Source organism: Ictidomys tridecemlineatus, chromosome 10 (assembly GCF_052094955.1).
Source record: "Ictidomys tridecemlineatus isolate mIctTri1 chromosome 10, mIctTri1.hap1, whole genome shotgun sequence".
NCBI lineage: Eukaryota > Metazoa > Chordata > Mammalia > Rodentia > Sciuridae > Ictidomys > Ictidomys tridecemlineatus.
The window spans coordinates 133006604-133029961 of NC_135486.1; the positions used below are offsets into that span (position 1 = coordinate 133006604).

A 23358-nucleotide genomic window follows, 5' to 3' on the forward strand; every position below is an offset into this window, starting at 1 on the left:
CCCACAGCCCTCACCCGAACCAGCGAAGCCCTGGGTTTTCAAACCCAGAGGTAGGAGCCGGGAGGCAGCTCAGACCAGGCCTCTGAGAGGAGCAAGAGGGGCCAGGAAGCGGAGGCCGACCCTCCCGCCCACCACCCCTCGCTGTTTCCCAAAGACCCGGGCCACCTGCAGCCCAGCCCCACGCGGGGCGGCGCCCCTCCTCTGGTTAACAAAGAGACTTGGGCGTGAGAGGCCGCACCAAGGACCGCCAGCCCAAGGGGACAGTCCTCCCCAGCCCTCCACATCCTCAGCAGCGGCAGGGCAGATCCGGCTCCCCTTCAGGGAAAAACCCAAGTGACCTCTCGCCAAGCGGAGCACCCCTGAGGGGACCCGCCTCCGAGCCCCAGGAGCCATCCCCACCTCGTCCTCCAGCCCCGATGGAGAAACACCCGGAGCTCACCCAGGACTGGGACGCGGCTTGTCAGATGACACTCACCCGCGACTGCTCGCCAGGCACTCGGAGGACAACACGGAGTGAAGGCCCCACCCGTCCCCACCTCTGCTCTGGTTCCCCGTCTCCTCCAGGGCAGCCCCGGGGTTGTCATAAACCAGAACTCAGGCCACACCACCGTCCTGCAAAGCTGTCCTCTCACTACACCTAGAGCCAGGCCCTGGGAGAGCCCGCCAGCACCTCCTACCTTGTCTCCTCCTGCCCCCACCCCAGCCCCCCTCTGCTCAAGCCGCGTGGCCCCCTGGCTCCTCCCCAGGAGCCTCAGGACTTTTGCACGGGCTGCTTCCTCCAGCGGGAAGGCCGTTCTCCTGGATGCACACAGGACGCGCTTCCTCCTTTGACAAGAGTCTCCACTGGAACGTCACCTTCCCAGAGAGGCCATCCCTGACCACCGGCTCTAACACAGTCCACGGGACGCTCTCGCCGTCACCTCACCTTAATCCCACCCCACACTGGCGCTCAAAGCCACGATCTCAACTCCCCACCTGCCTCATCACGCCGCATGCAAAGGGCACCAAACCCGGGGCACGCCTGTCCTGCCCTGGCCCCTGAGCCCGGGCCTCGCCTGCCCTGTCCCCTGTATCTGCTGCGTGGATCCAGTGAGGGCCAGACAGAGGCAGAGCTGCTGGTGCCGGTCCACCCTGCTCCCCAGGGTCACCCCATAGGCTGGACCCACCCCAACGGCAGGATCGCTCGGGAGCACACCAGGGCTTGGAGACAGGCCACACCACAGAGGACTCGGGAAGAGTCACACGGCTCCACTGCGCCACCAAGAGCCACTCGGCAGCGGGACAGGCCCTGACTCTCTTTTCCACCCAAATCGCCTCTGCTCCCCCGAAAGGCCCCAGCCCACTCGGCAGACGGCGGCCCGGGGAAAGGAAGCCATCAGAGGCCACGGGGCCGGGCACAGTGGCGGGGGGAGGTGACGGGCCCCCGGGGGTGACAGGAGCCGCACTTACTTCCTGGACTTGGCAAACTCCTTCCTCCAGTTCTTCTGCAGCACGGGCACCACTTGTGCGGACGTGTCCTCCTTGTTCAGGGACCAGAGGTCGCTGGCCTCCAGGGGCTGGCGGTAGCCCCGGATCATCAACCTGGGGCCAAGACACAAAGGCGGACAGTGTGGACGGGGGACGACAGAGGGCGGCGGGTCCCACTCCACGCCCCCAGGGCCCCTCCATGACAGCCGCAGGCAGCTGACCACGGGAGAGAGCCAAACTGAGGGACAGAGGGCAGGTTACGGAACTGCAGTGAAGGCCATCAGGTGGCCCGGGGAAAGTGGCCTCATCTTTACAGAGACACGAACAGAATGATCAGGAGAGAAACGTCAGGGTGACGCTGATTGACCGCACACGGTGCAGATTCCAAAAGGCCACTTTAATAAAACACTGCGATCGTGGAGGGATGAGCTCATCGACTTTTATCCTTTATCCAAAATGCGTGGGAGGGGAGGCGCTGTGGATTCCGGACTCTGGAACACGTGCTCATGAATATGTGAGCGGCTGGGAGGGGCCCAGTCTGAGCCCGAGGTTCGTCGGGGTCCCAGATCCACCTTCTCCCCAGCCCGGGACGACTCCACGCAGTGTTTCTGGTGCCCCTGGGTTTCGACTGTGACCTGTCACCCGAGGCCCGGGGTGGAATCTCCCACTTGGGGCGTCACAGTCGGGCTTAGACAGTTTGGGATTTCAGATTCCAGATTGGGGGGCTTGGTCGGTCCTGGCCTAAGTGTCTGAGGACTTTCAGGATAAAACGCGAGACCAGGGACAGGGGCTGTGGCTCAGAGCACTTGCCTCGCCTGCGGGGGGCGCTGGCTGGGGACATTGGGGCACTGGGTTCGATCCTCAGCACCACATAGATACATAAAATAAAATAAAATCCACCTACCACTGAAAATTAAAAAAGAAAAGTGGACCTAGGATTTTCACCTTTTGGAAAACAATCTCAACGTTACAGAAAGATCCCAGGAACCGGACAAAGAATTCACCTCGTTCACCACCTCGGTGCCACGGTTCCGCCTCTGTCCGTCTCTACACAATGTGCCAGACACCCCCAAACCACCTTCGCTCCCCGGAAGGCCCTGGCCCAGGAAGGCTCCGCAGGCCAAGCTGCAGCCCAGGGAAAGGGAGCCACGTCCCCAGGGCGGCAGCTCGAGGCCTGCGCGTGTCTCACACTCGGCTTCGTGAGCCTGGGACGGTCAGCACCCGGTGCAGGAAGACTTGGGACAGGAGCCGAGCCGAGGGACGCCTTTATCAGTCCCTTCCCCTCCGCCCGCCCCGGGCCTGGGGCGCTGGCCTTACCCCGTGATCCACCAGAAGGTGATCCTGGACAGGAAGGAGGCGCTGGATTCCGGGCACGGGTTCTGGAGGAGACAGAGCACAGGGGGGGAGAGGGAGGTGAGCATCGCACCTTCCATCGCGGCCAGAGCCGGGCGAAGAGCAGCGAGCAGACCGTCTGCTTCAGGGGACCAGCATCCACTCCCAGGCTGCTCTGCGACTCACGGATTCCGTGCTTGGGCCCCAGGAGGAAGAGACCCACGGCTGCTCCTCCGTCCCCAAGGGTCCACCTCCAGGCACAGGTGCCGCAGCGCAGCCTGCCTGTCCTGCCACCCAGGACAGCCTGAACTATGGGACTCACTCAGCCAGTGCTTCCTGCCTCACCACCTACTAGGTGCTCTCCAGAGAACCGGAGCCCTGCCTTATCTCATATCCCACAACCAACACATGGACTGGGGTCACGATTGTCCCCCAGTGTATTTGTGCATTCATCGAGCAGGTACTTACTGAGCACCTACTACGTGTCCGATGATCTACAAAGAGCTCAACACCTGCATGATTTTATATCCCCCTGAACGTGGCAATACTATCATCCCAACTTCATCCAGCCAGCCAGCAAACACTTCCCGAGCACCTACTATGTGCTGAGCCCCATAAATGAAACTAAACAGAGACGTCACCCCCGACTTCATGACACTGGGCACCTACAGTGATAACAAACGCTGCCGACCTGCACACCAGCCGCTCTGCCCTGAGAGCTTCACACAATGACCTCACTCCGTCTTCACAACCACCTACAGCACAGGGATCCTCCCGGTTTGCAGTTAGAGCTTAGCAGGACGGAGGGGAAGGCTTTTCCCAAGGCTCACGGTGGTGGAGCCGGGACGTGAGCCCCAAGTCATCAGGTTCCAAGGGAAACAGGGTCAAGTGATCACAAGCAGCAACTGAATCTAATTCATGACGGGGGCCTCACGGGCAGGTCAGTTCCACCAAGGAGCCCATGCAAGGGGACAGGGGCCAGTCTGGTGTGCCAGGGTCCCAGAGGGCTTCCCCGAGGAAGACAGTCTAAGTGGCATCTGAAGAGCAAGTGACACAAGTAAAACCAGAGGAAAGGCCAGCCCTGCCTGGCAGAGAACAGTATATGCAAAGGCCCCGTGGCAGACGGAGGCACAGCAGACTCCAGGGACAAAGACGGGGTCTATGGTGGAGGCTGTCATTCTGTCCACACTGGGGCCACATGAGGAATGGTGGCTTCCGTCTTAAGGGCCATGGGGATCCCTGAGAGGCTCCAAGCAGCTGCCCAAGGATCTCTTCCCAGAGGTTCTGTTGATGCTGCTTCCCAGTTAGACAGGGGGCCGACAAGGACAGGGACACCAGCTCAGAGCCCCCGGGACTGCCGAGGCGGCTCTCCTAAGGCCCGGGTGAAGTCAGGCCCCCATGGATGATCTTCTCCCTCCAAAGCCATCTTCTTTATCCTCGCATGGCTGTGGGGGCTCAATGCCACCTGTTCTCAGCACCACGACCCCCGGGTCCTGTGGACACAGACCCTCATTCCAGCTGGGGGGTGTCCCAGGTGCTGGAAGCCAGCTACAGGTCAGCCCGTGGCCGCTGGCTCGCATGTCCCAGGGCTGCCCCTGACCCCTGCCGGGACCCCACGCGTGGATTCTCAGGTGACCGAGGTTCAGGCGCAGGGGCAGAGCCCAGCAGCGCTACCTGTCCTCCTCACTGTCAGGGAAGGAGACGTATCAGCCTGGGAGCTGGTTTCCGGGAGCCCCTGTCTGCCGTGCAGAGCCCGAGTCGACACACAGGCCGGCTGGACTCGCGAGGGGCCAAGATGGACAGACCGGAGGGGACACAGGCCAGGCCAGGACCCACGGCACCGCGTCCGGGGGAAGCACTGAGGACTTCCTAATGGGGCTCGTTAGAAGGGACAGACCGAGGGGTCACCTGGGGGCTTCCCGGCCCTGGACAGAGCTGTAGCACGTCCACCAGGGTGGGACGACGGGGACCTATGAACCGGCCCCTCGTCACCTGGAGAGGAAGACCACTCAGACGAGCCCGGCTGACGGCAGGGGCAGGGCAGGCCTGACCTGCACAGACCCAGAGGGACCAGGGACTCGGCAGTCGCGTGGGCTGCGTGTTTGGCACGAGGCGACTTGGCCTGAACCCTGGGGCTGAAGCCAGTTTGGTCCAAAAGCCCCAAACGCCGATTCCTTGAGAACTGGTCACGAATGACCTTGCAGGGGGAAGTCTGGGGACCTGGGCGGTGCCTGTCGCAGTCTGGTCCACGCATCAGAAATTCCCTGGGTCCCCACGCACCTTTCTGGTACTGATCTGCTTTTCGTGCCCACCCGGCTCTCTGCAGGGTGCTCGGAGATGCCCGCAGCTCAAAGTGCTGGAAGAGGCCAGGAGGCCGAGAGCCACGGTTCTCAAACGCACCGGCCCCCAGCAGTACCTGGGAACGAGTTATAAATGCCCGGAGCCACGCGGACCTATGGTATCAGAAACTGTGGGGGTGGGACCCGGCCAGCTGTGTCCTCCAGGCAACACTGCCACATGCTCACCTCACCACTCTGACCCTCTGTGTCTTCATCTCATTATCCTGCCTCACTGGGTTGCTGACAGGATTAACCCAACTAATAAACGGTGTGCGGAGCTGCTCTCCTTACGACCTGTGGGAACCACCTAAACATCAGGCCACCAACTTTCCAGCACAAGGTGAACACTGGAAATCTGTTTACGCCACTGCCCGCGAGGTGTCCGAACGCCCTCCCCGCCCAGGCCCTCTACTCTCTCCCACCGGGTCCCTTTCCCCCGACCCCCTCTCCACCTAGAGCCCCAAGCTGGGCTGGGGACCCTTGGGTAGACCCGAGTCCGTGGCGCCACGTCCCTCAAAGCCCCCGCTGCCCGTCCCACAGCTGCTCCCGCTCCGCCCACGTGTGCCTAGCTCTGCCCTGGCACCGCGGTGAATCACCACAGGACCACAAGGACGGGAGGAAAGCGTCCACGTTGCGTGGCCAGATGTGGTGGGGACCGGCTGTGATCCTAGTGACTCGGGAGGCTGAGGCAAGAGGATTGCCAAGTTCAAGGCCAGCCTCTGCAACTTAGCAAAACCCTGCCTCAAAATGAATAAATAAATAAATAAAAAGGGCTGGGGACGTGGCTGCGTGGTAGAGGGTCCCTGGGTTGAGTCCCCAGGACCAAACAATAAAATAAACGGATTTACTTGATCAGCAGCCCCAGGTCAGACCTCTGGGGCGGGTGGGTGGTGGACGCAGGTCACAGAGGGGCACGAGGAGACGTGGGGGGACGCCACAGGGACGGGGCCTCCAGGCATGGGCTCACGTCACTCGTCACACAGGAACTTGAGACTGGAAGTCTCACTGCAGTTAAGTTCTAATCCGTGGGAAAAAGACAGTGACAGCCGCCCGACTCTGGCTAATGATTTGCAGGGGACCGGATGTGGGTGACGGATGCCAATGTCCCTCAATGCAAGTCTCACACGTGCAGGGCATTAGCAGTGGGCGGGCTGCACAGAGAGACAGGGACGGGACAGCAGGTCAGCGGAACGGCAGCTGCCACTCTCGGTGATGGACGCGGCTGCTCCCGGTGCTCTGGGTGGGACGCAGGTGGGAAAGCGTCCGGTACCGTGGGGATGGACAGACAGACGTCTCCTGCTCCCCAGGCCCGGTGGCTCCCGGCACATGCTCTGAACCACCGGGGAAGCTGGTCACCACGAGAGTCTGACCGGGGGCCTGTGCGGGACCCGAGGCCCGACCTCTAACAAGCTGATCTGGGGGACCCCGGCTCCTGTCCCTCACCCACGGCGGAGGCCGGAGTGGGCAGGAGCAGGAAAGCCCTGGAACGCTCCCAGAGGCCCAGGCAGCCAGGGTCGGGGACGGAGGGCAGGAGCCCCAGGGGAAGCCAGGACAGAAATAGACGCTGAGTCACAGAGTGGGCCCAGGGCCCGCGGGGGGACGGCCACTGGTGACTCAGCATGTAGCGGCCTGGCCAGCCCCACCCCACCCAGCCTCCCGGGGGACACGCCATGGCCGCGGCGGCTCTGAGGGTGGGAGGGTGCTGGGGGCTGGGTGCCTCCCACCCTGACTGGGGCCTGAGGGTCATGGGGACATGAACATGGGACAGTGTCCTCAGGACACGGGCCTCAGCTCTTGGAGGCCGTGAAGCTGTGCCTCCCAAAGGTGGGCAGATAGTACCCGCTGCCCGCAGTGAGGCCTGGGGGCTCCCCACCCCGAGGCGGGGCCTCGGCCCCTTCCCCACACCAGGGCAACCTCGACCACCGAGGGACACCCTGCGACTCGGGGTCCACAGCTTCCTCTGGACCAGTCCCTCTGGAGACCAGCCGCTGTGCCCCGAGAGGCCCAGCCACGAGAGACCACCTGGTGCAGGCCCAGGGACGCCCCGCCAGCTCCACCCGACGCCTGGCTACGGAAGCACCGACCCGAGGTCCAGCCACCATCTGACCACGGACGCCGGAGAGGATGACGGGAGCCACCCAGCGGAGCCCCGTCAACCCCCAGGACCCTGGAACACGGCCACTCACGGGCTGGTTGTCAATGGAGAGACAGCAGTCACCCCCGTATGTCCGTCCCAGGACCCCGACACACGCTCTGAGACGCCGACGTCCCTGACACGTGTGTTCAGAGCATCCTTCGCGTGTGACCTTCGCACGTCTCTCCACGTGCTTGGCTCTCAGATGGCGCAACACCCGACACGGGACCCTGCTCTGCAGCCCTGCTGGACTGTTCAGGCACAGAGGACCGCGGCGGCCGTGCCAGGCAGCGATGCCCACCACCAGGCACCAGCAGGATCCGCACGGACCCCCACGGCAGCCCCAAACCCTTCCCCCGGAGGCTCCCAGGACGCCCCACTGCTCCGGGAAGTCGGAGGGTCAGGGGCGCCCCACGGCCGCCAGCCAGACCCCAGGACTCGGGGCCAGCGCAGCCTGACGTGACCCTGCTCCATACACTGGATGCCCGAGTGATGGGGACGCGGGGCCGTGGGGCCACACACACTCAGCACACAGACCAGCTGCCCGTGTGCCCCGCACGGGGAGAAGCCACGTGTGCTCGCTGCCTCCCTGAACGTCATACACGCCAACCACATGGACCCAAACACGTGCACACCCACCCCCTACATGCACACGCAAACGCACGATCACACAAGACAGGTGAGCCCACAGCAGCCACCCACGCCTGCTCATGTCCCCGGCCCTCGCCCCGGAGCGGGCGGCTTCGAAGGTCCTGGGCCGCGGGCTCCCTCTGCCCCACGGTGTCGGCTCCTCCGGGGCGCCCCAGCCTGACGTCACCCAGTCCCCCAGAGGCTCAGGAGGACCCAGCATCTGTGAAGTCAGCATCCTCCAACCCCTGCTCACGCTCCCCGTCACCAGGCCAGGCAGGAAGAGGACAGGCTCAGCAGCGGCCACCCTCGCCCCCAAACAGACCTCCTCCAAGCACAGCCCGCCCCGTCCCTGCCGCGGCCTGGTCACGGGTGCAGCGGGAGGCTGAGGCCACACGTCCCTCTGCGGGCCACCCGTCCCGGGGGCTGAGGGCTGGGGACCAGGGCCTGGGACGTCAGCCGGCGTGAGCTCCCAGGCACGCGCGTCCTGGTGGCACTTACGGGGTCATTGACTGTCTCGGAGAACAGGGGCGCGCGGTCCAAGACGCAGGACAGCACCAGCTGGGCCAGCACGAGGGCCAAGTAGACGTAGAAAGTCGTGTCCCGGAACCGGTCGACCTGGGCGTCCTGCGCGGCAGACAGGGAGGGCAGGGGGAAAGGTCACCTCCAGGAGCGCCCGGGAAGCCAAGCTCGGCCTCCAGAGCCCACGTTGAAGCCACGTCCCCAGGGTCCTGTGGTCACGGTATTTGGAGGTGGGACCCCCACCCCCAACCTGAGGAGAGACTCGAGTCTGTGCGCTGGCTCTTTGGGCGGGGACGCCCTGAGCCACCTCGGGGCTCTGGGAGAATCCCCACAGCGAGCAGGCCTGGCCAGACGCAGTCGCATGACCCTGGATTCCCCGCAGCCTCCAGAACCACGAGCTGCACAAACCTTTGTACTCTGTAAGTCACCCAGCGGTGGCATTCAGTTACAGCAACAGAAAACGGAGCAAGTCGAGCTCGAGAGCCTGGAGAGTGCCCCCTGCAGACCCAGCCCTGGCTTCCCCGCACGCCCCACCCCTCCTGAGGCAGGAGAGAGGGCTCCGACCCAGGGCCACCCTGCCCAGCTGTGTGCTGAGGGCATCCCAGGTGCGGGAGGAAGCCTGGGCATGGGAGCCAAACTGAGCTGCGTCCAGGGCCTGGTCCACCTCAAACGGGCTGCGGGACCTTGTTCACTTACTTACCCTCTCTGTGCCTCAGTTTCCCCTCCTACAAAAGTCCGGTGGTCCTCAACCAGGAGGACCTCCCAGGGACCAAGTGGCAGTCTAGGGACACACATTTGTCATAACCTGTGGTGTGACTGGCACCCAGCAGGAGGAGGCCAGGGATGCCCCAGAACACAGGAGAGTACTCGGTCACCAAGCAGTGTCCAGCCCAGAATGTGAATCTGGCTGAGGTCGCACAGTCCCATCCGTCACGGAGCAACATCACGTGATTATTCATAAAAAGCACTCAGTCCCCTGCACTTAGAGACTCGACGTCTGCTCCATCAACGTCAAGGAGAGGCTGCTCTGTATGCCGTGGGCGCTCAATAAACACCCATTCCTTCCCTTCCTTGGCCTCACGCTGCTCCTTGGTGAGCTCCAGGCCAGCAGGGACAGCGGCCAGGAGCCTCCAGGTGACCACTCCTCAAATTCCTGGGAGAGCGCTCGCTGCCCCCCTAGACACCGTCTCCAGCCAGAACGCAGCCGATGGCACCGAGGTCACCTGGGGACGCGTCCAGGCCCCCGGGGAAGCAGCCACTCACACACCCTGCTCCCAGCTCAGCTCCGCCCCAGGCCCAGGACGCGTGCATGTCCCCCGGCAACCCAAGACCCTGGGTCGGAGGAGACGCAGCCCCAGCCCTCCGCGGAGGTGAGGGACCGTGCAGGCCCGACGCCCACTCACCTCTTTTAAGGCAGCCATGATCTTGGATCTGAAGATGGCGAGGGCGCACAGTAGGGCCATGAGCCAGAAGACGAGCAGGAGGCCCGAGGACTGGACCCCCTTCCTCCTCTCAAGCTGGATCAGGAAGGTGGCGAGCAGCTGGGGAAAGCAGCAGAGAGGGAGCCGCTCAAGGAAGGCAGGAGCCAAGGCCCAGGGCCCGGTGGACCTCAGCCTGCGGGACGCGGCCTCCCGGGGTGAGCCGGCTCCAGCCCAGCTCCGCCTCACACCAGGTGTGACTGGGGGCTTTCACTCCGTGGCTGGCTCTAGGCCTGCTGCCCCCACCCACACACGACCAAAACCCAGGGGCACCAAATCCACCAGGATGCTTCTCCTTGAAAGAGGAGGGCACTGTGGTCACCCCCTGGAGGGGCAGAGTGGCCCGGGGGAAGCAAGACCTCGATGCTGGGCCTCCAGATAGACTCAGGAGAGGCAGGGCAGCCACAGGCCGCCCCTGCCCCCAGACATGGGTTCAGAATGCCCTGTCCCCGCTCCTCTGCCCAGTCCCCGCTCCTCTGCCCAGTCCCCGCTCCTCCTGCCCAGTCCATCGCTCCTCCTGCCCAGTCCCCTGGTTCCTCCTGCCCAGTCCCTGGTTCCTCCTGCCCAGTCCCTGGCTCCTCCTGCCCTGTCCCCGCTCCTCCTGCCCAATCCCTGGTTCCTCCTGCCCAGTCCCTGGCTCCTCCTGCCCTGTCCCCGCTCCTCCTGCCCAATCCCTGGTTCCTCCTGCCCAGTCCCTGGCTCCTCCTGCCCTGTCCCCGCTCCTCCTGCCCTGTCCCCGCTCCTCCTGCCCAGTCCCTTGCTCCTCCTGCCCAGTCCCTGGTTCCTCCTGCCCAGTCCCCGCTCCTCCTGCCCAGTCCCTGGTTCCTCCTGCCCAGTCCCCGCTCCTCCTGCCCAGTCCCTGGTTCCTCCTGCCCAGTCCCTGGCTCCTCCTGCCCAGTCCCTGGCTCTTCCCGGAGCCCATCAACCAGGGCTCTGCCTCTGAGGCCCGGGCCAGTCTGCCCAGAGCAGCCTCCTCCCCTCTGGCTGGGGCCCGTCAGTCCAGGGGCTCCGGCCTCCCCTCTCTCCTTGGTCAGCTCTTCAGGATGCCTCGCCCTGGCCCAAGACTTCTCCATTCAGGACCCGGGGTACAGCAATGGGCCGTGGCCAGAACCCAGGCGTCCAGGAACTTCACTGACCAGTGTCCACAGCAAGAGAGGGGAGACAGCAGGGTGGGACGGGCACACCTGGGGCTCTGTCACCACCACCAAAGGTCAGGTGTGTCCACACCCTGTGGGAGCAGCCAAAGGGGCCTCCCATGGCCACACATGTCCCGGCCACCCAGAGACCACAGACCACACGCCGGCCACGTGACCTCAACCTGAAACGCGTTGCCAGAGATGCCCGCCTCGTGCCACCAATGGGCTCCGACAACTGTTTAGACTGACCGTCCCCCGCCCACGCCTCCTGTGACCAGGAACGGCCCAGCAGCGGGCGGCGAGGCCACCCAGTAAGTAAATCAGGACAGACCCGGCCAAGGGCTGTGCAGCCAGACTGCAGCCGCTGCGCCCGAGACGTGCCCACGGTGCTCTGGAGGCTCAGAGCAGGACGGGAAGCACCCGAGTGGCCACAGGGTGGGGGGCGGGGAGGGTGACCACGGGGTGGCCCCAGGGAACTCGGGCAGGGGTACCCTCCACAGGTGCCCCGTGTGTGAGGCCGGGTGTGGAGCAAACCCTCCCTGTGCACCCTGCGCCCGCACACTCTGAGCCCCACAGAGCCGCCCGTGGAGCTGCCACACACCTTACCTCGCGCCCTCGGGGAACGGGGAGGGTAAGACAATATTTGCCCACTGTTTCCTGTGTCATGTCCCTTGTCTGAAGTCACAGGGGAGCCAACCCCAGTGGGAAAGCCAGATAATAAACAAAGAGTCACAGTAAACAAACAGGGTACAGTGCGGCAGGTGCTGGGCCAGAGCTGGAACCCGCTCTACGCTGTGGCTGTGTGACCTTAGCAAAGGCCTTAACCCTTCTGTGCCTCAGCTTCCACGCCCTGGAAGGGGACAGATCAGAAACTGTCTCGCAGCCGATCGGCTATAATTAATAACGGCTCACCCATGGGCACTGCCCGCCGACCGAGGACCCCCAAGGGGAGGGGCTGCTTCCTGTCCAGCTCAGCATCCCACCCCTCACACACGGCCGGGGAAAGCGTCTGAGATTTCATTGCAAATGCAAGGGAAGACGAGGTGTCACTCTGCCTCGGGGAAGGGCGGGGGCAGCGGTCCCTACGGTGGCAAGAGGGGTGTGCATGCCCCTCCCACAGGCCCCGCGGACCTCCCTGTCCAGCTGGACTCTGGCGGGGCCAGTCCCCGGGGTTTTTCAGAAGTCAGATTTCTGGGCTTTCACCGTCCCTTCTCAGCGGGCCGCGGTTTGGGCCTCCGCGGAGCCTGGCGATGGCCAAGGTTCCCAGTGGCGCCCACTCACCATGGTGACGCCCAGGAGGGTCGGGCTGACCAGCAGCACGGGGGCCACGAAGACACCGTGACTCCTTTCCCAGAACGAGTAGAAGAGGTCGGCCCAGCAGACGATCCACAGCAGGAATCCCAAGGCCTGCAAGAGAACAGGGCAGGTTCCAGCACCCCGCGGGGAGCGCGGCCAAGCCCACGCCACCAACCCCAGATAAAGCCCCGTCCTTGCCACATGGAGCCCAGCTGGGGTGGACAGCCAGCAGGCCACACACAGGGTCTGTGTCCAACCCGCCAGGCGGCGCCCCGACCCGGCAGGACTCGCTGGCTGATGTCCCCCCAGCACCCACACTCAAAAGAGCTCAGCCTGCAGCCCTCCCTGGAGCCATGCCATCAGCCACGTCACCTGAGGGCCAGCCACAGAGGCAAAGGCCGTCCCTGCCTCAGAGCTGATGCTTTAGTGGAAGATAATCAGGAAAAAACAGAAGCACCCCGCATCCTGCCCGAGAGCAATGGTGCAGTGCAGAGAAGGAAAACAGGCCGGGCCTCCGCCGGGAGGCAGGAGAGTGGAGAGTCGAAAGCAGGGAATGTGTGCACAAGAGAGCAGTCCAGGCAGAGGGCCCAGGACGTGCAAAGGCCCTGGGGTGGGACCAAGGGTTTGTTGCTGCTATGGGATGAGCCTGGACACGAGGAGATGGCAGAGGAGGAAACCTGGAGCCAGGGCACTCTGGGCCACCAGGGGACTCTGGGCCACCAGGGCACTCTGGGCCACCAGGAGGCCTTCCGGATCTTTACTCCCAGGAGCGGGAAGCTAATGGAGCGTTTCTGAGCCAGGAAGGATAAAAATCTGATCTATCTCCAAAAAGGAGACAATGTTCCCCAAGAAATGGACACAGGGCTCCTGGCTCACCCAGTCCAGGCAGGGAAGCCGGCGGCGGCCTTTCCAGGACTGATTCTGGAGGAGCTCCAAGTTCACAAGGATCAGGGTCAGTGCTTCCCCTCCCCCACCCCCACGCGCCCGGCCTCCGCTACCAGCATCCTCAGGGGTCCAGTCCCAGTGGACGGACCCGCACCCACACACGGCCGCCCAGAGCCCAGGCCAGGCCTCCTTCCTGGTACTGGACCTGCTCTGCCGTGGCCCAGGGCCTGAGGCCACGTGTCCCTTGTCACTGTCCTCATTGACCCCCCCTGCCCCCACCCTGTCTGTGCTGAGCTCTCCCCACCCCCACGCCCCGTCTTTCCCTTCCAGAGGTGACACAGCTGCGCTCTACACACTCTGTGGCCTGTCACACTGGCCACCCGAGTGGCCCCGCCCCTCAGACTGGCTTCTCCCCGGTGCACGTCAGTGGTCACCCGCCCACAGTGTGACAGCTCGGCTGGCCAGGCAGAGCCCCGCGGCCACTCCGACAGCGTGCGGCGGCTGCTCCGATCTGCAGGGCTGGTCGGTTCTAAGGGGCCTTGACCGCGGTATGAGCCAGACGGCTCGGGCGGGCGTCCCAGCAAAGGACTGGGGCCAATCACTCAAGCCTCCTTGTCCCCGAGGGTCTTGGGTCACAACAGCCGAGACGGACGGACGGCCCAAACCTGTGACCCCGCGACTCGGGAGGCCGAGGCGGGAGGGTCTCCAGCTCCAGGCCGGCCTGGGCCACAGGGCAAGACCCCATCTCAGAAAGACAGAGGTGGGTAAACAGCTGGTGCAGAAAGAGAGCAGGAGAGGGAGCAGGGCGCTCCCAAGCTCCTCACGGCTTCTCCTAGACGGCCGGCCAGCTGTGGGGGGGCGGGGATGGCACCCCAACACGGAGAGGCCAGCCAACACCGGGATCAAGTGACCGGCACCCACCCGACCAGGAAGGAGCAGGCGGGCAGCTGCTCTACCGTGGATCTGGACTGTGCCCCAAAGACCACGGGTCAGAGACCTGGTCCCCAGCGGGGGCACTACTCAGAGAGACCCCTCAGGAAGTGGGGCCTGGAGGGGAGTTTCCTGGGGACCCTGCTGGTCTTGGCCACGAAGAAAGGGTTTGCTCTGCTACATGTGCCAGCCAGGATGTGCGACCTCCTCTCAGGCCGAAAAGCCATGGGTCTGCCCAACCCTGGGCCCAGCTGTGAGCCGAAACAAACCTTTCCTCTTTCTAAGTTTGTTTATGTCAGGTATTTCTCACAGTAACAGAAAGCCAGCTGACGTTTGCGTCACTCAAATTCCAACTGAGGAAGGGTACTCCAGAATAAGCGTCCCTCACACGTCCCAAGGTCATGAGAGACGCAGGAGGGCGGAGACTTCTTCCAAATTAAAAAGAAGCTAAAGAGACAAACGTGAGCAAAAGCAGCGCGTGGCTGCAGCCGGGGTTCTGCGCCAGAGGAGGAAGACGCTGGCGAGGCCAAGGCCAGCAGCAGGTCAGAGGACAGACTGCAACTCAGACAGCAGGTTTTCTTTTCTTGTTAAGTCGTGGCCATTTGTGAAATTCCCTGTTTCGTAACTGTGCTGTGGTTACACAAAAGAATCTCGTTTGGGGGGAAATAAACACTGCAGAAGCTGAGGGGCCGAGGGGCGTGGCGGACGCCGCCTCTTCTCAGGTTCTGTGAGTGCAGGGGGCGCTGGGGACGGCGCCCAGGGCCTGTGCGCACGAGGCAGGCACGTCCCCAGCCCACGCCACCTCTCCTCAAACGGTTCAGGATGTGAACCCGCGGAGGGCAGGAGCTCTCCTCCAACCCAAGGGCAGGGGTTCAAAATCAGTGGGCACAGGAGGGACGGGGCAGTCCTGGACACGGATGCCCCGACCCTGTGCTGGGAAACCATTTCAAAACGAAGGCCTTTTTAAAGTAAAAAAATAAGAAATAAATGGCAGACAGCTTTCACCGGGAGGCAGGCCTTCTGAGGACCTGGTCACCCCTGGAGAAAGCGCTGCCCCCCACTGGGCACACATGGGACAGGGAGGCTCGCAGGCGCCCGAGCGGGGATCCGAGCCCCTGTGCGCTGCCCGAGCTCCGGACTTCAAGTGAACTCGAGACACGTGGACAGAAAGGTCAGGCGCCGCCCGGGGGCCCGCCCCCTCCGCCGCGGGGACGTCCGGCCACTCACAGTTTTGGCTTTGTTGAGGTGCGTCATCTGGATGTAGCCCCGGTCGTGGCGGGAGAGATAGAGGGCGTAGACGGGGAAGGAGGCCCAGAGGTAGAAGCATGGCAGCCACAGCAGGACGGTGTTCTGGAAGCACTTGGGGAAGTCGGGGTTGCTGGTGTGCCACGTGACGTTCCAGTCCTGCAGGCAAGGCACAGGGCAGGGGCACGGGTCAGGGGCACGGGGCAGGCGCACCGCCCAGGGTAGCCACCAGGATCCGCCCCTTCCGACCCACAGGGCTCGGCCAGACCCAGACACCAGTCATGGGACGGGCGACCTCTCGCCTCTCCCTACAGGACAGACAAGGTCCCCCAGCCCACGGCCGGTCCCACCGCGACACAGTGAAGACTGCCGTTTCCAGGGGCCCTGAAGGACCCTTTGGTCATACGGGTCCCCTGATGTCCCTGCCTTGTGAAATGAGGACGTCGTCATCAGCAGCAGCAGGAACATGGCTCACACCCCAACTGAGCTGGTGAGCCAGGCCCCCCCCGTGCTCACACTCATCACCCCCCTCGATCCTAGGAGCTAAGGACGCCCCCGGCCCCTTCTGCAGATGCGCAAGCGGGCGCCACGGGTCCCAGGGCGTGCGCAGTATCACAGGGTCGCTGGGCTCCGTGGCTGAATTCGCACCCAGGCAATCGGAGCGGCTCCCTGCCTTCACCATCAGACTCCCCAGCCTCGGGAACAAACTGCTCCGATCACTTTAAAAAACTTTTTTTAAAAAACGAAAAGCTTGTATTTTGCACAAGAGACGTGCCAGACAGATTTCTAAACATGATACGCACACACACAACTCGCCCGGGCGGACCTAGCCAAGAGCTCATTCCACTCGCTGTTTGGCAATGGAGGATGTGAATTTCACTCGAGGCCAGAGCCGTCGGTGAACCAGCTGCACAACTGGGAAACCCTGTCAGCCAGGTCGCGAGTCTCGCTTCCCACCTCTGCAGGGGGAGGCTGGGCCAAAGGAGAAATCCGAGACCTCGCCCCACAGTGGCCACGGAGCCCAGGGATGGTTCCGTGTTACTTTGGACATGATTATTAAAAAACGAGGTCAGCTGCTGGCACCTAAAACCAGACCATCTCCTATAAAAACTTGGATGATTTCTGACACTTTTTTTTTAAATCGAACATCCGGGCCCTGCGCGGTGGTGCTCGCCTAGAATTGCAGCAGCTGGAGAGGCTGAGGCAGGAGGATTGCAAGTGTGAGGCCGGCCTGCCCACCGTCACACAGTGAGGCCGGCAAGGAGCTCAGGGGCTGGGAACCTCGGGCACCAGACAAGCTTTGACGCCAGGCCAAATGCAGGGAGGGGAAGGGGAGGAAGCGCGCGGCTCTCGTCTCTTTTTTTAAATCTTTAAAAATTTTTGGTACCAGGGGCGAGACCCAGAGATGCTTAACCGATAAGCCCCAGCCCCAGCCCTTTTTATTTTTGATTTTGAGACAGAGATTTGCTGAGTTGCTTAAGGGTCTCACTAAGTTGCTGAGGCCGGCCTTGAACTTGCGGTCCTCCTGCCTCAGCCTCCAGAGTTGCCGGGATGACAGGCGTGTGCTGCTGCACCGGGCCCGGATCATTTCACTTGAAAGAAAACTGGGGAGGAGACCAGCTCAGAGACAGGGGGCTTGTCTGGCCTGTGGGGGCCCTGAGCCGCACCTCCAACTCTCCAAAATAAAAATGAAATAGAGAGGAAAAAAGCTGAGAATGTGATCAAAGTGTGTGTTCCCCAAGGAGCATGTGCGTCATGCCCCACGGGCCACTTGCCACGGCCCAGCCAGGCACCTGAAAGGCAGTTACGATGGCTGTAAAATTCTTAATAAATAATGGGACCTGAGAGGGACAAGGACTGGCTCCCCAGAGGCGTCCCTCCTCCGAGACGCAGAGGGCCGTTTTGGCAGAAGCGGGAACGAGGCGGGACCCAAGAGCCAACTTCCAGGGCCCCCACACGCAGGGCTCAGCGGGGAGCTTCGGGACCGACAGAACCGTTAAAAAACCAAACCAAACTAAACCGGAAAGGCCCGTGTGTCTGTACAGCAAGACGGCGGCCGACCGTGGAGGGGAGCGGCTCCCATGGAGGCCAACGGCCTTAGTTGGTTTCCCGCCACCTGTGAGTCTTAAGGTCACGGTTGGCACGAGGATTAAACTGCTGGTGGCTCTAACCACCAGGCAGCCTCTCCGCAGCCGCCAGACACAGCTCACGCCAAAGGCATCTGCCCTTCAGAGAGAGGACAGCCCGGAGCCACTGTCCCCAGAGAGGCGTCTGAGAGGCGCGGGTACCAGGCTACGCTGTGACCCCCTCTGTCCTGCTCAGTCCTCCCCACTAAGGGCAGGTGTCCAGCCACGGCCACATCTGACTGCCCACCACAAACCATCACCCACTTGTCACCATCCCCACGCCACATCCCCACTGACACCTGTGCACCCGCCCCCAAGTCCCTGCGTCCACCACCCGGGAGTGCACCCAGCCCCCTCCTCTCTCTGGATTTAACAGGTGACACGTGGGCGCCTTCAGACTTTTCAAACTACACCAAATGGTCTATGACGAAAACTCAGTCCCTTCTCCTTAGCGCCCAGCCGGTCCCCCATCTGCAAGCCAACTGCCCCCCGGGGCCAACGAGCATCCTACGGAGTGACAGGTCCCAGGCGCAGCCTCCTGGGTGCCCCGTGACACCCTCTCCTCAACACCTCGGGTTCCTGACTTGGCGTCCCTGACCCCACCACTGGCAGAGGTGTGCCCGGCGCTGGACATTTCGATTCCTTTGGAACAACGAGGTGGGAGCGCGATCCTGCCATCGTCCCGTATCCACCAGACCCGGCTCCTGTCCCTGGAAGGGACCTTGGCAGTTTCTTCTGGGTCCTTCCAGAAACCGATTCATGCAAACGTGACACAAGCAAATGACCGTCTGTCACCAGGGGCGGAAACAGACCCCCAGGGCCCTCTGCACCTCGCGTCCTTCTCCTACCCACAGACCCCAAACTGCGCGGGAAGCGTCATCGTCCCCTGTGACCCACACTTTGTGCGCCTTTGTGCGGGCGGACCTGCTTCCAACAGTCCTGCAGCCTTGGACCTGGGCGGCTCTTGCAAACCAGACAGCGTCCCATCCACACCCCGAAGGCCCTCGGGTCACACCCAGGCGAGGACGAGGACGTCTGTGCGACAGCTTTCTAGGGGTGAAACTGCTGGGTCACAGGGCGCACATTCGACATGAGGAGAGGCACTGTCCTCCACCCAGGTGGCAGGAGCCTGTACTCCACCCACAGGACCCAGGCGGGCGGCCACCCCCAGACCAGCCTCCCGGCAGCTCGACTCCCTTCCCTCCTCAGGGTCAGAGCACTAACTGGGAGGCCCTCCCGAGTGTGTTTAGGAGCAGGCTGCCCCCTGCTCAGAGGGAACCCACAAATCTACACACGGGCTCCGTCCTCGGCCCCACAAACACACACAAATGAAACTGAGTGAGACGGACGGGGCGGCCCCCTGCTCTGGAATATAGCGCCCCGTGGCTCCCTACTGCCTGAAAACGGCGTCTTGCCAGGCCCCCGCGGCCTTCCACATGCAGCGGGCATTCGGCGTCTCCTGCGGTTTCTCCCGAGGGCCATCTTACTTGTCCATCACCAGCCTGGACTGCCCGCCCTCAGGGCCTGGCCCCGCAGGGTCCACCTCCGCCTCTGACCCTCCTCACCCAGCACGCGGCTGGCGAGCAGCCAGCACACGGTCCAGGGACGCCGGCCCCTTCTCTGCAGGGGCCGACTGAGGTCAGGAACAGCACCTGCCGGGGCGCCGTTCCCTGGGCTGGACGCCACGTCGAACTCTGTGGAGCAACTCCAGCACCCGGGGGCAGGGAGTGGACGGACACAGAAACAAAGACGGGGCAGGCACGGCCAGGAGCCCGACCCCGATGGAAACGCGGCCTTTTTACCAGACAGACCCACTGCTCCCACCCGCGTCAGCCCCGGGGACACCCACAGGCTGGACGGGAGGTTTTCTTAGAAGGAGTCGAGGGGAGGAAGCTGGCCCAGGGGGCAGGCTGAGCTCGTGGGTGGACACGGTCACTCGTCTGGGGTTTGTGGCCTTTGGCCCTGTTGGGATCCTCTGCGCTGCGTGAAGCGCCGCCGCGATGACAATCTCCAGCCGGCCACGCTCCAGATAAATAAACAGCCGCCGGAGAGCGAGGGCAGAGGCTTCCGACCGCAGAGCCGGGAACAAACGGGAGGCGCCCTTCCACTGGGCGCCAAGGGTAACAGCAACGGGCCGCGCCAGGCCCGGCCCCGAGGTTTCCAAGCTCTGGTCCAGTCGAGCCTCCGCGGGCCTCCCCTGTCCGAGCTCCCAGACGCCCTCCTGTCCCGGGGAGGACGCTGAGGTGCGCAGGGTCAGGGCAGCCTGCTCAGGCTCACTGACCAGGAGGGGGCCTGACCCCAGAGAGCCTGCAGCGGCGTCCCAGCCCTTTTGTATTTTATTTAGAGGCAGGTTCCACTGAGTGGCTCAGGGCCTCGCTAAGTCACTGAGGATGGCTCTGAAGTCACGATCCTCCTGCCTCAGCCTCCCGAGCCACTGGGATGACGGGCGTGCACACGGCAGCTTTTGCTAAGCACCAACTGTATGCCAGTGCCGGGTGCAGGCGTCAGGGCCTCCTGTCCCAGGGGCAGCTGCGGAGGAGCCGGCACAGCAACCCAGCAGGCTGGCACGAGCTCCGGCCAGCGCAGGCCCGAGGCCCAGGAAGCACCCGCTGAGCCACCTCCAGGGTCACCCTGGGTGGGCATCCAGAGCAGCTGCAGAAAGGAGGGCAGAGGCCCTGGGCGGCCGGACACCGATCCCGTTTGGCCACACAGCCCGGGCACTCGCCCCGCCACGGCCCTGCACACACAGGACAGGGAGAGGCCGGGCTCCGTGCCCAGCACAGCGAGGCGGGCAGCAGCTCCCAGTGGGAGGTGCCAGGGGCCAGCACACCGTCGGCCAGGCCCCCTGCCCCCTCCGGCCAAGGGACGCTCCCCTCTCCTGGGACTCGGCAGAGCTTCGAACAACACGTGGAAGGGGACACGCCCAGACTCCCCCGACGCCCCGGGGACAGCACCCGGATCCCCTGTGGAGACTCAGAGCCAGGCGGCGGGTGGGCAGGTCAGGGGTCCAGCAAGCCCAGGTCTCCCTGGGCTCCCCGCGCAGAGGTCAGGTGGAGCCCGGCTGCCGCAGGGGGCAGCGTGTCCGGCCCACTTGGACACCAGCCTCCCGCAAGGCCTCTAAGCTGACCCCTCCCTCCCGCCAGGACCACGCGGCTCACGCCCTCCAGCTGCTTCCTCTCCTCGGTCACAGAACCCCCGCCCGGGTCATGTCCCAGGGACCTGTGAGGGGTCAGGCACAGGCCGGGCTTGGGGCCGCACGCATCTGGGAGTGTGGCCGTCACAGGACAGATGGCATTCGTGTGTTCACTGGCACTGTCCCTGGGGTGGAGGACCCCGAAGTGAATGGCGGGAACAGAGGCCCTGCCCTCCCAGAGGCCACAACCCAAGGAGGGGAGACCCTCAGATAAGACAAAGGACGCCGGGACTGTGTGCACAGAAGGGGCCCAGAGGAGGAGGAGCACGGGCGGGGGATGGGGGTTCAATGAAGGATGGAAGGAAACGGGGGACCAGGCAAGCAGCCACGCAGGGAGGGACAGGGCTCCCGGCAGAAGAAACAGCACGTGCCAAGGCCCTGGGGCAGGACTGTGTCTGGCACTTTTGAGCAAGAACACAGACACCCACATGTCTCCATGGTACCACGGGAGGAAGGCAGGGAGGAGTCAGGCTGCGAGGGGCGCCTAGGCCACTCCAGGGACTCGACTGCCACTCAGGATAATGGGGGTGCCACAGGTTCACGTTTGAACCTATGGGTTCACAATTGGGAGCCCTTCTGTCACCCAAGGGACATTTGCCAATGCTGGGAAACAGTTTGGTTGTCACCGCTGGGGGCAGTGGAGCAGGAGCTGTGTCGTCGGTATCTGGTGGACAGAGACCAGGGATGCTCCTAGACAGCCCCAACGTCACCAGCACCGAGGAGCCTGACACTGTCCACCCAGCCCCCCGCAGCCAGGAAGAGGCTGTCCCCTCCTCGCCCGGCGGAAGGACGGAGCCTCGGCCTCTGTGGAGAGGGAGACGGACGTGGGGTAGAGGTGGCCAGCCAGGGCAGAGCCCCCCGCAGGTGCCCGACAAGTCCACGTCCTTCCGTCCTCCAGCCCCGCTCGCGCCCCTCTCCAGCCAGCGAAGACGCCGCACCGAGCCCCCAGGCCAGCCGCGACCTCGTGGGCACCTGAGGGCAGGAGGCTGTGCAGGAGCAGAGGTGGAGGACCCGGAGCCCGCGGCCACCCTGGATGGACAGGCCGCCCATGGGAAGCCCGAAGGGGGACGGGTGGCGGGAGATGGGGCTCCAGGCAGAGAGGAGACCAGAGGCCGAGCGTGGGGGCGGGGGGCCGCGGCCCGGGCAGGGAGCAGCCGGGCCTGGTCCGGGTCCCCTGCATCCCGCGACTGGACGTGTAAGTGGGTCGTGTTAAGCCACTTGATCTGTGGAACCCGGAGGAGGTAACGAGGCCAACTGGGCTGGAACTGAGGCCCTCACCCGGCGGCACTCCTCCATGTCCCCATGCCCTCCCCCCGCCGTGAAATGGACCCGGGCCAGCACCGTGTCCATGCGAAGCCTCCTGCTGACCCCTCCCGGGTAGCCCTGGGGCGCCAAGGGCAGACGCCTCACGGGAGTCCAGGGTGTGAACTCACAGAAGGGACCCGTGCCAGGCCACTCAGGCCCACACCCTCGGCCGAGGACGCGGCCCGGCCTTCGGACTCTCACGCTGCCTTTACTTCACTTTTCCAGTCTGTTCAAAACCGAGACCCAGACCCGCACCTTCGCCGAGGCCTGCAGGGCCAGGACCCGCACCGGCCGGCTTCCGTCTCCACAGGGGTCCCCCCCCAACTCACACACACCCCGGAGCGGAGCAGAGGGACCTGCAGACGCTGCTCCGCAGGCGCCATGACTTTAAGTCAAAGGAGACACTGGAAAATAAGGGCGCACACCTGAGATCCCAGAGGCTCAGGAGGCTGAGGCCGGAGGATCACAATTTGGAGGCTCAGCAATTCGGTGAGACCCTGTCTAAAAGTCTGTGAAACACCAACAGGGCTGGGGACGGGCTCGGAGGTCTCGCACCCCTGGGTTCAACCCCGGAGCCCGGGGAACAGAAGGGTCAACCCGGAGTGTCACTCATCAGTGCACCCGGACATCACCGCGTCACCACAAAGGGGGAGACGTGCTGCCCAGTTCCCCGGGTGCGACAGGACCCCGCAGGGTGACGCCCCAGTCGTCATTAGGGAGGCAGGACCACCCTGGCCCTCGGGGCTGAGTGTGCGGGGCCTCGCTCGCCCCAAACCTGGCCCCTCCTGCTGCGAAGCCACCTGCTGAGCTGCCCTGTTTGCACCTGCCCGTCCACCTGCCCGTCCACCTGCCCGCCCACCTGCCCGCCCACCTGCCCGCCCACCTGCCCGTCCACCTGCCCGTCCACCTGCCCGTCCCATCACGGACCCTCAGCAGCTGAGGACCTTCAACACAGGCCGGACAGACACCTGGACAGGAGCCCACGGAGGCCCCAGGGGACGCAGGACCCGCAGGAGGCATCCAGAAAAGGAGGGAGGGGCCAACTCACAAGGAGACCCAAGGAACGCTCCGTTTTCTCATCGCAGGGTGGTGGTGGGGGACCTGCCTTTTCAGAGACATCGGGAAGACGGAATTCCCAGGTCGGAGGACTTCTCCACCCCGAGCCTTTGAAGTGGGTGCACTGTCCCCGTGATGCAGAAGTAGCACTGAAGCACAGAGAAGGACAGCAGCTCGCCCCAGGGTGCACAGCCTGCGCGTGGAAGGGTTCAGTCCACTCAGGAGGGCCGGCTCCTGGCTCCGTGTCACGTTCGGCCTCCCCAAGACGGGAGGGATAAAATCACTTG

The 23358-nt window shown here is 63.9% G+C and overlaps 1 protein-coding gene across 2 annotated transcripts in view; it reads right to left on the reverse strand.

The window, feature by feature from the left end:
• Abcc1 (ATP binding cassette subfamily C member 1 (ABCC1 blood group)) overlaps positions 1–23358 on the reverse strand; it is an 87406-nt gene that overhangs the window by 49326 nt on the left and 14722 nt on the right. For both annotated transcript variants that reach the window (XM_078024307.1, XM_078024306.1), the window contains exons 2-7: positions 15374–15550; positions 12317–12442; positions 9825–9962; positions 8401–8526; positions 2785–2846; positions 1450–1581 (exon numbers count right to left, since the gene is read on the reverse strand). In XM_078024307.1, coding sequence (XP_077880433.1) covers positions 1450–1581; positions 2785–2846; positions 8401–8526; positions 9825–9962; positions 12317–12442; positions 15374–15550 — 761 coding nt within the window. The remainder of the gene's footprint in view (positions 1–1449; positions 1582–2784; positions 2847–8400; positions 8527–9824; positions 9963–12316; positions 12443–15373; positions 15551–23358) is intronic.